At 44.3% G+C, this 13636-nt stretch overlaps 1 protein-coding gene across 1 annotated transcript in view; it reads left to right on the top strand.

The window, feature by feature from the left end:
• FAP3 (Chalcone-flavanone isomerase family protein) overlaps positions 1-13636 on the top strand; it is a 106432-nt gene that overhangs the window by 49115 nt on the left and 43681 nt on the right. Inside the window, exons 3-4 of the mRNA XM_086493057.1 lie at positions 12065-12157; positions 12250-12405. Coding sequence (XP_086349183.1) covers positions 12065-12157; positions 12250-12405 — 249 coding nt within the window. The remainder of the gene's footprint in view (positions 1-12064; positions 12158-12249; positions 12406-13636) is intronic.

Here is a 13636-nt window from a genome sequence, read left to right as displayed (position 1 = left end):
CGAATCGTCAATCTTCTTGAAAGGAGTGACTTTCAAGAGAACGTCCCAAAACCTATCCACATAGCGTGGAACAGTTTCGTTCTCTGACTGTGAAAGTCGATCCCATTCTTTCTTTACCTCTTCCTCATAGTCTGGAGGAAGGAACTGTGCGTAGAACTCCTTCTTGAAGGCAGTCCAATCTTGGGGTTTGCGATCTTCCAGGATAAGGGTTAACCACCAATTGCTGGCGGTGCCTTTCAGGTACAAACTGACATGGCGAAGCTTGGATCTTTCCTTGAAATTCCTTTCTGCAAATGCAACTTCAAATTGGCGGATGAAAGCCAAAGCTTTGTCATTATCACGCCGTCCATTGTAGGTGTCGAATTTCACATCTTTATCTCCCGACTTGAATGTTTTCTGCCTATGGTGTTTCTTCTTATGATGCTCCTTCTTTCTATGCTTAGACTCCTTGTGGACAGGAGTCCTTTCCCTTGAATGCACTTCTTGCTGCGACGGATCGTCGAGAAACATGTCTTCCGGAGCAACTATGTCATCCAGATCCTTCATGAAAGAGAACTGAGGGGAATCTTGCTCTTGAACTTTTGGATTAAACCGCACATGACGTTCTGGAGGTTTCTTTTGCCTCTCGTGCATGCGGGAGGTTCCAATCAAAGGATCTTTCCTTGGTTGTGGCGCCTTTGGGTTCTGCGGGATTTCTCCCGACCCCATCGGCATTTTCTCCTTCCCTTTTTCAAGAGTATGGAGAATCTTTTGGACTTCTGGATGGGAGAGAGCTGTCTGCAACTCTTCCACTTGCTGTTGAAGGAGAGAGAACTCTATCTCGCGTCCTCCCATTTCTGCAGTCTGCCAAGAGTCGTCAATCCCTTCAGGAAGAGAGAGAGGACCTTGCTCTGATACCACTGTCACAAAAAAAATACGGAAGCGTAAACTGACGTTTAATTGCACTTCAAATACTCAAGAGAATTAGAGGGAGAGAGAAAACTTGACACTCCATTGGGGACCAGAAGATGGGCTGGTCCCCCCCCATAAAGAGAATATCTTTATTACTAAGGGAGAATCTTTACAAGCACAGGAACGGGGCATACGCCCGTCCTCTATGCTTTCTTCTGTTCTGTTCTGACTACTGACTGAGAAAGTGTTTCCACTTTCTTTCTGCTTAGGGGATTTTCCCTCTTCTGCGAGACTAGTTGGAAGCTCTCGAAAAGAGAGTCTATCTTCCAAAACAGCTCATCGGAAGCTCTCACAGAGGAGAGTCCATCTTCCGTTATGTGTTGCCTTCATGCTCATTCATTCATGCATCGAACACAAAAGAGAAACAAGCAAAATGCACACGCACATGCTTGCTGTAATTTTCTGCACATGACCTGAAATTCTTACCTGTGCACACCCCTACGCCGAAACAGAGGTCTTCTTCGCGATGGAATCGCGCCAAACTTGATGTAGACTTAGGATAAGGAGAGAGAAGAGAATTTCTATGGCTGATCTGCTGAAAACAGCCCTAATCGAGGTGATTAGGGGCTGAAAACAGAGAATTACAGCAGCCGCACTCTGCTAAGAGAGCGTCTACGGCAGCTTTTCGCGATGAAACTTCACCAGAAGGTGTCTATGACTGTGAGATCCCTTGTTCTTGACAATGGGAGCACAAGGCTACCACATATGTCGCAAGGGGCTGCTCTCAAGCTTCAATGGAGGGCTCCACCGCGTAGAGCACGCTCACATTTGGGGGGGTAGGTGCACTGCTAGCCCTGAAAATGGGGGAGGGGGGGCTCCTAAATAGCCATCAGGGAGAGGGGGCGCTAGGAAGAGAGAGAGGGTGAGAGTGAGAGTGAGAGAGTTAGTTTGCATTGGTAAGTGTGCCATTTGGCACACTTACTTTAAAAACTTAAAAACCATTCAACTTTTGACTTTAAAAACTTCTAGCTCATTAATTAAAAATGTGCAACTAACTAACAAATGCTACCAATGATTCTTTTATGAGAACACCAAAGGTCTGCAGGCGCAATGCCGCACTGGCACTGCACTGCCTTTACTTGTTCATACTTGTCCGACCACCTGCCCGGGCACGGACCGTTAAATTTAATTTAACGAAACTTACCCTAAGGCTTTATTAGCTTTATTAGCCTTAGGGTCACTGTTCTAAGGACCCCATCTCATTCATGTGCTTGTACTGACGCGCGTATTTTTCCTGAGCCTAAAATCTGAGGCTATTGCTTATCCCTTTCTGAAGACCCGATTTCCCAATCACTAGGGCTTCAGGGTAATTTCTGCTAAGGTCCCTCTGAGGTGTTGTGGCCCGCATTTAAGCTCACCTGAGGCCTTAGAACTGCTAGGTCTATTCTGGTGTACACACAACTAATTAGATGATTCTGTTCTCGTAAATAAATTAATTATTTACAAAGTCTGACTTAGTTACAGTAGTCAAACCAATATGGAGAAAATGGAAAAACCAGGAACTGTCATGAGAATGATCAGAAGCGTGTCAATGCATGAACCTGAAACCCAGTGTGGCCAGGTGGCTAAGCTGTGTAAAACTCCAAGAAGGCCAAATGTAGCAATCTGCACCGTAAACGTCCTTCGAATCAAGGAAAGCTAGACTAGGCAGGCTGCAATGTAGAAGCCACCGTAAGCTGCAGCAGCCACTGATAGACCGCATGGACCACCATTGGATGGTGTCCTGTCAGTATGTAGGGTAATCCAAGATGAGGGGAAAGCCAGACTCAAGAGTCTGCGCTGAGAAGAGGTGTGGTCAGACCAAGCTGTCTGCACCGTGATCATCCTGTATGAAGAAGGGAAGCCAGACTTGAGAAGTCTGTGCTGTGAAGAATCTCTGAGAAGAGGAAAGGCCAGACCAATCTGTCTACTTTGTCTTGCCTATATCTTTTGTCTCCAATCCTCCAGTGTCAACCAAAACTAAATTTGCGCCATCAACGCCATCAAACCGCAACTCGATGTGGCTCTCAATGTGAATGAGCTGGGAGTGGCCTAGTGCCCAGGTCGGGGGATAAGTCTGCTGTAAGGTTACCGAGGGTGAGTGTAAGCAACTCCGAAGGTAGAATACAAATGATCAGGAGTGTAGAAGAGCAACTGCACTACCATCCAAGCCAAGCTCCGGGTGACTCCGAATGTAGTCGCGGGATGCCTAATCTCCGCATCTCGCGGGTAAACCCTCCAAGAGAGACCAAAGAACTGAAGTCCCACTCTAGTCTGTAGATCCAAGCAATGAACCTGTCCAAGAAGAGATCCATGATCCTCTCCCTAAGTCCATGTAGATGCTCCTATGTAAGCAAGTGATCTGACGTGTTGAGGTCAAGTGGTAAGTGTCTGTCTAGCCAAGATGGTGGTGTCCTCTCTGGGAATGTTGGAATCCCATATGCCATGAGCATGGCCATATCTCGTGTGAACTCCTCTCATGAGTGCATAGGTGTGTCCAAAACAATCCACAAGTCACCACCCCCTCTGGAGTGTGCAACCGCTGAAGGATGGCTAGAATGAATGGATCTCCCAAGGATTGTACGCCCGTAGATCATCAAGCCGATGTCGAAGATACCGTGTACTGCAGCAGTCATTGAGAGACCACACGGACCACCATTGGATGGTGTTCTGGCAGGAGGTAACTTCATGCTCTGTGAAAAACACAAGCCAAGAGGCTGCTGTCCACCCAAAAACGCAATTGGGAGGTGATGAAAACGCTGCTGTCCAGCGATTTTCACTGTGCTTGTACGCTCCCAGCATGGTCCGGAGTGGTGCAGAGGGTGTGAGGAGGGTTTATCTCTGTGTGCATAGCCGTTGGAGGGCTGAAAACAGAGAAAAAACAGCAGGTGTATATGGCTGAAATCTGTAGCAGATGAAGAGGAATCAGGATGGCAATGCACCGGATGCAAGGCCGTGTGTTGTAGGCAAGATCCAGATGGGCAAAGCTGAGAGGTGCCCCCTCTGCTGCAAAAACGTAGCAGCTGTCCATAAACGCAGCAAGGTGTAAAAACGCAAGCTGTCCAAAAACGCAAGTGGATCTGAGGGTTTTCCGGCGATAGAAATGTAAGGTAGCGCTAGCAGCCTCATGCAAAAACGCTAGGCCTGATCTGCAAAAAAAGCAGGTATGGCTGAACATCCGTCGCGATGGATGTTGTCGAGGTGATGGTGCCACCCTGTTTGTGCAGAGATCGCTGGCTGATTTGGTGGTTATTGCAAAAAATGCTGGCTGTTGCTGATCTTGGGAGAAGTTCTAATGCAATGTAGCACCTTGGAATTGGCACAGCCTGAAGCTGCTGATACAATGTGCTGGCGATTGATAACATGAGAGAGTGCGCGTGTACGGAAGCATGAGAGAGGAGGGGGAGAGAGAGAGGCAGTAGACCACAAACGCTGTAGTTGGGAAGAGGGGGCGATCATCCTACCACAACCACCAGAACAAGAGACCAGTACAATGCCAATCGTATGTGAAACTTGTACCCCCCTAGCCTCATATATAGGAGTGCCCAAGGGAGTCCATACTGGGCGGGCGGCCGTCCCAAATCTGGGCGGCCGGACAATAGTGCAGCCTATACATGGGTGGCCAGCTTGGAGACATACTAGCCATACAAGTATGCCGTAGACCTATGTGAAGCAGCAGAGCGGTGTAAATCTAACACCCTTGAAGAAAAACGAAAGCGAGAGAACCCTGCTGATGTTCTATCGCAAGAACTTCCTGCGTGCTGCTCCAGCCTTCTGTGTCAGCGCCAGCGGGTGTGGGTGAGTGTGTGTGTGTGCATGTGTGTGTGTAGGTTGTGGGAAAAATAGCCTGCTCGCGTCGTATCTCTGCAGTGCGTGGTCTTCTGCAACGCGTGGAACACTCTGCTCGCGGGAATCTACAGTGCGCATGCGCGTCAGGACTCTGTTGTGACCTCTGCGACCTCTGCCTGCGCAGTTTGTGTGGTGCGTGTGGAGGTACAATCGATCTATTTGACATAAGTGGTGTTCAACAAAGGTTAAGCAAGTCACAGGTGTATAGTCTAGGTGTTTGTTCAGCAGCAGTTCAGGGTTTGATGCTTTGATGTAAGGTTGTACATACCATAGACAAAGAACTTTTTTGGATACTACAGTGTACAAAACCTTTTTTGTTTGGTTTCCAGTAGTCACCAGTACAAACATTAAGCTCTCAATGTATGTACGATTCAATTGTGCCCTTTATTAGTTCATACAAATGCAGAAAACAGATGGCACCTGAGTCTTCGGAAATGGGTGAAATCCGAGCATATTTGTTGGACGATTTTGAAGGTGCTTGGAACGCTTGGAAGGGGCAGGAACCCGCTACTGAAGTGCTTATTCCTGTTCAAGCTTTGATGGACCCAGTGGCGCAATATGCTTTAAATGCAGTTATTTTGTTCTTCCCGGGCAAGATGCCTACCGCACAAGATGTGGGTTAGTGGGTAGACTTTCTTCTTAAACGCCAGGTGGTTCGAGGTGTTTATTTCGGTGCAAAAGGATTTTATGAAGTTTTGTTGGCAGACACCGATGCACGTAATACGTTGCTTGAGTTGTCACCATTGTTCTTTGGTACTCAGATGACGCATGTATTGCCATGGGCCCTTACCAAGGACTATCAAAGTTTAATCCGTCACAAGTGCCCGGTATGGGTGGAAATTCTCGATTTCCCACGCACTTGGCGTCACTTTCTTCCTATGCTTGCTTCACGTTTGGGGAAAGTAATTTGTCCTCCTAAGCTTGATGCTAATACAAATCGCTTTTGTGTGCTTTGGGATACGGATGTTCCCACTCCTGAAGGTATTATTGTCAATTCGGGAGACCCACTCATTGGAAAACGTCCTTTTAAGCTCAAATGGGGAAAATTTGCAAATTCATGTTTTCGTTGTGGGAAATTTGGACACATGCAATCTGACTGTTCTGAGCCTATTTGCAACCCCCTCCTTCAGACGTTCCTCAACTTGTGGTTTCTACTGAGAGGAAAGTCCCTCACTCCAGATTTGCCGCAGCTGCGGCTTCTGTGTTGCCTGACGTTTTATCTATGGAAAAAGGCAAGGTCAAACTTGCTGTTTCCTCCAATCCTCAGGGTAAAGGAAAGTCTGCGTCTACTCCTGAAACCAAAAACAAGGGAAAAAAGGTGGATTCGGCGGATGGATCTCCTTGGGTGACTCCCAAGAAAACTGTTAAGATGCGTTCACAGCCTTCCTCTCGTAATTATGTACCTCCTGAAGTGAAAGCTGCGGGGCAGAAACCTCTTCCCTGTAATGATAATCGCAAGAGATAATCGCACTCTTGCGGATGCATGGAATAAGGTGGTGCACTCTTACAGAGATGCTGTGGTTCATGGTACTTCTCAATCACTTGCAGGCCCTGTTGCTTTTGAGACTAGCTTGTAGAATAATCGCACTCTTGCGGATGCATGGAATAAGGTGGTGCACTCTTACAGAGATGCTGTGGTTCATGGTACTTCTCAATCACTTGCAGGCCCTGTTGCTTCTGAGACTAGCTTGTAGAATACTGTGGTTGAGTTGCGGGCTGTTGATGTTGATGTGCTTATGGGCACGTCAACCTAGTCCCTCCCTTCACTTGCCTCTGCACATATGTTTTCAATGCATAGTTGTGTTAAATGCATTTCATATAATGTGCATGGGTTATGTAACCCTGACAAATGGAGATTAACGTGGCACTATGTACGTACATGTATGGCAGACATTGTGATTTTTCAAGAACACAATCAGCATGATTATGCTGGGCAATGCTCCTACTTTGCAGGATACTGGATAGCATATGCCGGTTTGTCGGATTTTTCTGGTGTTTTGATTATGGTTAGGCATGAGCTGCAGCCAGTTCTGGCGTATAATGATCCAGAGGGTCGTTGGATGGTGGTCCAATGCACGATCAATGGTCAGATTTATGAATTTGGTGGAGTATATGTGTATACAGCCTCGGGACAAGGAGCTACTTTGTGGCATGAGATATCTTCTTATCCGTGGCTATCCAATGCGTTGCTTTGTGGTGATTTTAACAATGCACCCGCTTTTTCGGATAAAACCATAGGGCATTCCCACATGCTGAGTATAGAATTGCAGGCATGGGAAAATCTTGTTGCATGCACACAGATGTTGGACTTGTGGACTCTCTTGCATCCTAATGTTTCGGGATACACATTTCAACATAATGCCTTTTCTACATATCGTGCAAGATTAGATCAGTGGTATGTCCTCGGCATGCAACAATTTGATGAGTTTGTATGCAAAATGCGAATAGACCATTCTTTGCTTTTATCTGATCATGCTCCTGTTGTGATGCTGTTGTGCTATGGGCAACTACACTCTGATCAGCCTCTTTCCAAGAAACGCCTATTGCACATCAACAATGCTTATCTTTCGCATGAGGCATTCCGCGGAATGATTTATGATGTTATTCCCCCCTTGGTTGCTCAAATGTATCTTGATCTTGATGTTGCTTGGGTTCGCTTTGTTGCACAAGTGCAAAGTGTAATTCAGGACTATGGAAAGCACTACATGTTTCAATTACGCGGCGATGTTGAGGAGGCGAAAGGATGGGCTCACTGTGGATTTTTTTATCTCCTTTTGGGAGCCTCTGAAAGAACCTTCGCTTTACATGATGAACATTGCATGGGCGAAGCAGTGCTTGCCGATGTCTTGGAAAGAGGGTTTGTTGAAGTTACTGCCCAAACAAGCGCTTTGTGAGAAGTTCTCACATTGGCGGCCGATAACCCTTATGCCTGTTATTTATAAAATCTTGGCTAAAATCATTGTGAACCGCATCAAGGAACCTCTTATGGCTGGTATCCATTCTGCGCAGTATGGCTTTATTCCTCGTCGCCAGATTTTGGATAATTTGGCTAATGTACTGATTCGAATGGAATATGCAAAGTATACCCAACAAGATGTACTTGATATGCAAGTAGACATTGAAAAGGCTTTCGATACGGTTCAATGGGATTTCATTGCTGCCACGATGCAGGCCCTTGGATTTGGTCCCAAGATGGTCAATGTGGTATACTTCTTGTATGCTCGCAGTACATCTTCAGGTCTCCTTGATGGCAAGCTGACAGAACCTTGGCCTCTTGGATGCTCTGTGAGACAGGGTTGCCTGCTTAGCGCTTTGTTGTATGCCATTGCCACCCACCCCTTGTTGCTGTATTTGGATCATTTGATTTCACTCGGTCGTCTTCATGGGTTGCAATTACCGAATGGCAAAGACTTTGTAGGGCAGGCCTATGCTGACGATTCATTGTTCATGCCTCGTAATAACCAGGGTGATGTGTATGAAATTATATAGGCATTGGATACATTTGGCCTGGCAGCAGGCCTTAAGGTTAACTTTCACAAATCCAAACTCTTGCCTCTGGAGGTTTGTGACTGGCATCATCTTCTGTGGCCTGTGAGATTCTTGCTCCTCATGTGGTGGTCAGGCACTTAGGATACCCTATCGGCTAGCATGTAACCAATACATAGCAAATTGATTGGGTTATGCAACGATTGAATGTCAAGTTGCACTATTGGAAACTGTCTGCATGGCCGCTACATGTTCGACTTCGTATTGTGCAAAGTATCATGATGGTGTATGTTCAATTTTACTTGCCGTTGTTGCACTGGCCTCGCTCTCGTCTCTCATTGCTGATGTCTAATATTGTATCTCAATTGTGGTGCACTAGTTCTCATAAGAAAGGCCTCCGTTTGTTAGCAATGCAGAAGCTTTGCACTCCGAAGCGTCTTGGGGGCCTGAATATTTTGGACCTTCGTCGCCATGCATTGGCTAGGAAGGCAATGTTATTACCAACTCTTGTGCGGCAATCTCAGCCATAAAGCAGCAGGAGTGCAAATGGATCCGGCCAGGATAGAGACTATACGTGATTGGTCCGATTTGAAGAATGTCCATGAAGTTAGAAGCTTCTTGGGACTGTGTTCGTACTACAGGCGGTTCATTCGAATGTTTGCAGAGGTTGCTTCCCCTTTGCATATCTTGACACAGAAAGGAGTCCCTTTCTCGTGGGGATCCACAGAGGTGACTGCCTTTCAGACATTGAAAGAGAAATTGACTACAGCACCAGTTTTGACTTTGTCGGACTTGCAGAAGTCATTTGAAGTATATTGTGATGCTTGTGGTCATAGTCTGGGTGCGGTCTTAATGCAAGAAGGCCATGTCATTGCTTACGAGAGCCAATTGTTCTCAAGGCCGGAGATGACAGCACAGATTTATGAGAAAGAGTTTTTGGCGGTTATCCATGCTCTTACTCAGTGGCAGCATTACCTACTCGGAGCGGATTTTACTGTCTTTACAGACCATCAGAGTTTGCGCTACTTCTTGTCACAGAAGCAGCTTTCGGAAAAACAGTTGTTACAACCTTTACCCATACCCAGCCGCCCCTAGGAAAGTATTGCAATGAATTTCATTTTTGATCTCCCGAGAACACAGAGTGGTCACGATGGTATCTGGACTGTTATTGACACATTTAGCAAACAGGCTCATTTCATTCCAGTAAAGAAAACAGTCAAGCCGGATCACTTAGCGAGACTGTTTGGCCCAGATCTTCAGATTACATGGCATGCCTGAGACGATTGTCTCCGACAGAGACCCCAGATTTACGAGTTTGTTTTGGAAGGCAATTTGGGAGAACATTGGCACGCGGTTGCAGTTCTCGTCATCGTTCCACCCGCAGACTGATGGGCAATCTAAGATTGCAAATTTAGTGGTTCTAGATTTATTGACGTCTTATATCTCGGATTAGAAGACTCAATGGACCTTAGATTCATAGCTGCTTCTTGTAGCACAACTTTGATTGAGGTTTCCAAATGGCTTAGTTATTGTTTCAAAGCTATTTTACCTAGTGTAAATAAGTTGTGGAAAAATCTGCTAAAGAAAGCAGACGTACCTACCGATTCAAGGTGGATTTTAAATGATTCAGTAGGTGTGATTCCTGCAATTAAGTTTCAAAGAGCATTAAGGAGAATCTTCTCCTCTATGTCTCCAAACTTTTGACTTTACAACGCTATATATGAAGCTAAATTTGGAGGATCTTAAATTCAAAGTCAAGTCTCTTATTTCAAAAGTTTTCACATACAAGTTTCAAGATAGGTATAAGGCATTGCTAGTAGAAAAGTCAGTCTTGAACTTTGACTTATTATGGTTAGAAAGTAAGAATGTAGACGTAGATAAAGGAAGAAAGAGATTCAGTAGGATTGTAGATGACATTGACATCCTATCTTGGTTAGATTTGCTTTTGGACAATTTATATATAATCGTCGGTGACTCTCATTTCAATCAAACAATCGGTATCCCTATAGGCACCAATTGTGCTGTTTTTCTTGCTAATTTCTATCTTTTTACTTATTAGTTTGATTTTATGGAGCGTCTTGTACTTGCTAACACTGCCCAATATTTTTGCACAAGTTATGCAATGTAAGACGCTTGGTAGATGATCTTTTTGTTCTTGGTGTTCCTTTTTTTCAAGATTTTATGTACTTGAATTCAAGTTCTGTGGGTGGAGGAATTTATCCTAATAAGTTTTGTGAACTTAACTATACCACAAATAGTTGTTGTTGTGCCTTTTAAGACCTTAAGATTTTTCAGACTCCCTTGGGATTGGAAGTAGATATCTATGATAAACGCCTTGAACCAGAATAGGCCAATCTAAATATCATCCGTATGTCTCACAATTTTTCGAACATTCTCTTTTAGCCAAGTACTGTGTCATTTGCTCTCGATTGTTTAGATTTTCTCGTCTTTGTTCTAGTAAATTTGATTTTGTTTTTCAGTCGTGCCATCTTATTTCTTTACCAGTTGAGAAAGGATACACATTCAAAAGAATCATGGAAAAGTTTGTTCATTTTTGTATCGTAGTAAGTCTATTTTTAATGTTTCTTCCTTTGGAATGTTCAAGAATGACCTCTATACAAAACTTGCACTTACTCTTGGGCACTGGTGACGTGAGTAGGGATGTCATAGCTATTGTCCAAGCTATGCATGATAAAGGTGATAATCTTTTCTTCCTGTTTGGACAAGCAGTGAAGTTTAGGTCACGAGGTCACAAATTGTCAAGTTTGGATCTTTGTACTTCTTTGGTTATTTTTAGCCTCTTCTTCGTAGGTTTGTAGTAGTATTCATTTCTAGTATTTAGCTTACATTAGGACATAAGAATTTGCTCCTTTAGAAGTTGTTATGTGGAGTTTGATTTCTAGGATTAAGTCTTTGAGATGTCTTATCCTTTTTAGTTTGAAGTTGAGTACTTGTTTCAAGTTTTAGCAAAGTAAGCTGCTTCAACTTATTTTGCGTACACCTTTTCTAAAAAGATTTTAAGTTAATAATGTTTTGCTTTATCTAGTTTTGTTTTAGTAGCAAATAAAGTGATTTAGTTTGTTTTTCCCCTTGTGTCGCTTGCTTTTGTAGTTTTATGACTGTTCTATCCCCTCTTATAATTCGTGAGTTGAGACTATTCTGAACTTATGAAGCTATATAAATCGTCAAGGGAAGCTATCACATGGTATTGTAGCTGATAGGGCTATGTAGTTACATTGCTTGAGAGGGCCCAAGCTTAGAGCTAGAATTCTTGTTCAGTCCGCATACATTGACAAATCTGGACACAATTGTGAGGGATTGTGCGAGGCCCACTCGATTTTTCACCATGAAAGAGATTGATGTTATCAGTTGATCGGATGGTCCCGCCCATCCCCCCAAAACAACCACCACCACGAGGAGGGCAAGAAGACCATATAGACGGTGAGGAAGCACTTGTAAAAATTCTATGTCTTTGGGTGCTGGTGCATGTGTAGGTTTTTATACGAATTAGAAAGTTGAGGGACAGCATATGGAGTGTTCAGGTTTCATCTCGCGTTTCTCTCAAGTCTCAAATCTGCCAATGAAGGGTTTGGAGTTGGCTGCTGACTAGAGCATCTGTGGGTTTGTGCACTAACAACCTTAGTAACAAGTATGAGCATGGATGCATAACACTTACTCTGTAATCAACCTTGAATGTCAATGTACTTGTAGTCACACGTCTTAAAACCCATTGCCAGTCTTTTGAAGTCAAAATTTCTATAGTAAAATTAACATCTTATTGCTTTTTGGCTACTATTAGACAAGGTCAAGATTGAGCCAGTTACAAATGTGAAGTTTCCCACTTCATTGATGGCACCGGGGGGTTCTTCAATGCTCTCTTTAGTTGGGACAGGTATGTTTGCTATGAGTGAGCACCCGTGGCACATAGATGTTTAGGGGGTTGTCACACAACTCGCATAGTTAAGTTTTGGCTCTTTGAAGCAGGCTGTAGAGAGAAGAGCATTGCTTTTATCAAAGTCAAGGTGTATGCAATTGGTGTGTATGTGGATGCTGGCATAACAACGTCCTTGGCAATGTGGAAAGGCAGATCAGAGGATGACCTTCGTAAAGATGCATCTTTCTTCAAAGCAATCACAACAGGTATGAACAAATGAGATGCTGATACGTTTGATAGCTCAAACATGAAAAGACAAAAGCACAAAAACGAAAAGGGATACACCTACCTGCTTTTGTTTGTTTTTCTTTGGAACGTCTGTCTCTCTCTCTCTCATCTCTCTCTCTCTCTCTCTCTCTCTCTCTCTCTAGAGATTGAGCAGAGACGAGAGCAGCCAGAGAGGAGGATACAAGGCATATCACTAGCAGAGGTATTCTGAGTGATCGAGCAGCAGAGCTGTTGAGATCCAAGTTGCTCAGGATGAGGGGATGCTCCCATCACTGGAGGAGGTTGCAGCAGAGGATCAGATCTATATTGGCGAGACATGGGAGACACCCTGTGCAGACTCTCACCATGGAGAACAACGAAACGGTCATGCACTAACCAATGTGAGCCACCTTCGGATTCTGATACACACACATATCCACCATTTTGTATTTGTTCTTTGATATACACACCCACCTTTTTGTTAAGAGTTTTGGCATCTCAAGTAACTTGCCCAATGTGGTCCCATTATTTATTCTGGCTTTTAGGTATTTATTTTACTTATTTGTCAAAGTCTGGGTAGGGCAATTTACTGCGGTTGCTATATAAGCAACCCTCAGCCCCCATTGTATACACATTCAGTTATTCATTGCCAAGGTGATAGGTGATATATAGCCTCAACTGAAGAGCACGACGCCCTCTACGCATTGATGTAAAGGCAGAATTTTTCTGAGCAATGGAAGGCTTTGCTGTAACAGCATCTCGGAATTAAACAAATTGTCAAAACTTTGCGTTTTTGTTGCCGACTTGAAGGCAATGTCGGACAAACTTGCAAGGGTGGAAAATCCACACTCGCCATGGTGAATGATGCAAAATCTCCAAGGAATTTGGATGCTAATCCAACCACATCGTCTACAGCAAACAGAAGCAATGATCATGGCTTACTTGGTCTCATTACAAGAAATGGTCAACAAGCAAGGTGAAGTGGTGCGCGCACTTGCAATGGAGAATGGCACTTTAAGAGTTCTTGTTGTGGAGAATGAGCACCTCAAGAAGGTTCTTGAAATGCAAACAACACGCTTGATGCATCTTGAGAATGAAGTTCAACCTATCACGCAAGCCGTTGTCCAAACAAAGGATGTGGAGAATGTGGACACTCAAGAATTGCAAGAACGGCAAAAACGCTCAAAGAACATCGTCATTTGTGGAATCAAGGAGGAAAGCATGGAACAC

This window comes from Adiantum capillus-veneris, chromosome 21, assembly GCF_014529385.1.
Source record: "Adiantum capillus-veneris isolate H3 chromosome 21, ASM1452938v2, whole genome shotgun sequence".
NCBI classification, from domain to species: domain Eukaryota; kingdom Viridiplantae; phylum Streptophyta; class Polypodiopsida; order Polypodiales; family Pteridaceae; genus Adiantum; species Adiantum capillus-veneris.
The sequence above is the reverse complement of the archived record's forward strand: the minus strand, read 5'-3'. Positions and strand labels throughout refer to the sequence as shown.